General features: G+C 50.1%; 1 protein-coding gene across 1 annotated transcript; it reads left to right on the top strand.

Moving 5' to 3' along the window:
• Positions 1-50: 50 nt before the first annotated feature.
• H257_12992 (hypothetical protein) lies at positions 51-1,052 on the top strand (the record flags this gene model as incomplete). Its single annotated transcript, XM_009840406.1, has 1 exon — positions 51-1,052. The coding sequence occupies one exon, from the start codon at positions 51-53 to the stop codon at positions 1,050-1,052; it is 1,002 nt and encodes a 333-aa protein (XP_009838708.1).
• Between the last annotated feature and the right edge of the window lie 217 nt (positions 1,053-1,269).

Here is a 1,269-nt window from a genome sequence, read left to right as displayed (position 1 = left end):
TCCTCAAAACTCTGCATCCCTTTCGAAAGAGCGATGTCACGGGTCGCGACATGCTCTTCATGACTCTCACCTCGCTGAAACATTGCGGGTCGTGGGATGTCGTGTCCGCACTCTTCGACGACACATCAGCCTCGTTCTCCAACCGTGTGAACTCGTTCCTCAAAACTCTGCATCCCTTTCTCGTTGGACGGTACATCGATGCTGTGGCCGACAAGTACACGATGGAGCACTTGGAGACCAACAAACGCCGCTTTGCCAACTACCCGTGTGCCCTCTACGCTGTCGACGTCACGTTCCAGAAGACCAACATCCCGGCTAGAAGTTTTCCAGAGAGGAAGCGCTTCTTCAGCAAAAAGCACGGACAGCATGGTGTCAAGGTGGAGGCAAGCGTATTGCCCAACGGCCTGGCCATCAACGTCACCAATGCGGTGCCAGCTAGCATGGCTGATATCGCCATTGCCCAGTCCAACCGTGAATTCCACCTCAACAAGCTCGCCAAGACCCCGTCCGAACTCGACATGGCTGACCAAGGTCCACTCCGTGAGGAGTATCCAGCTTCTTGGGCGATTTTGGCGGACAAGGGATACCAAGGTCTCCACCGCAACCTTCGTGCCATAACGCCAACCAAGCGGCCGGCGGGTGGTGTTTTGACGGTGTCCGAAATGGATGTGAACGACAAGATTGCCAGTGACCGTGTCATCATCGAAAAAATTTTCGGACGTTTGAAGACGTTGTGGAGTGTGGTGGGCGACACGTTGAAGTGGAAGCGTGACAACTACGACATCTACTTCCAGTCATATGTTGCGTTTACGAATGTTCATATTCGTTTCATGCCACTGCGGGCGGAAGATGGCCATGATCTCCATCGCCTTGTGAATGGGCTCATATCTACGGGTCAGAAGAAAAAGGCGAAACGTGCGGGGTCGGTGGCAATGTCGCGTGACAAGCGCAAGCGTCGTTTGAGTGCAATGTACGCAAATGGGGAGACTTTTCAGCTTTCCGCTGAGATGGAGTATGACGAGAGCGAAGATGGTAGTTGTATTTTCGATTAGCGTGTTGTAAAGAATTTAAAACGTATTTACTTTTTCGAACTTTACACACTGCTATTCAAAATAACTCATTCGAAACTGAATCACTTGATGTCTTGGTTGATTCCTGGGTCTTTTCGGAAATAACTCAAGCATTGGTTGAATCCTATAGAGATGCATTATTTCACGCAGTGTTTTCCTGAACAGTTGTGCAATTGGTCAAAAAATGGATTCTTGCTCA

Source organism: Aphanomyces astaci (genome assembly GCF_000520075.1).
Source record: "Aphanomyces astaci strain APO3 unplaced genomic scaffold supercont1.44, whole genome shotgun sequence".
NCBI classification, from domain to species: domain Eukaryota; phylum Oomycota; class Saprolegniomycetes; order Saprolegniales; family Verrucalvaceae; genus Aphanomyces; species Aphanomyces astaci.
This window is presented reverse-complemented; position numbering and strand designations above follow the sequence as displayed.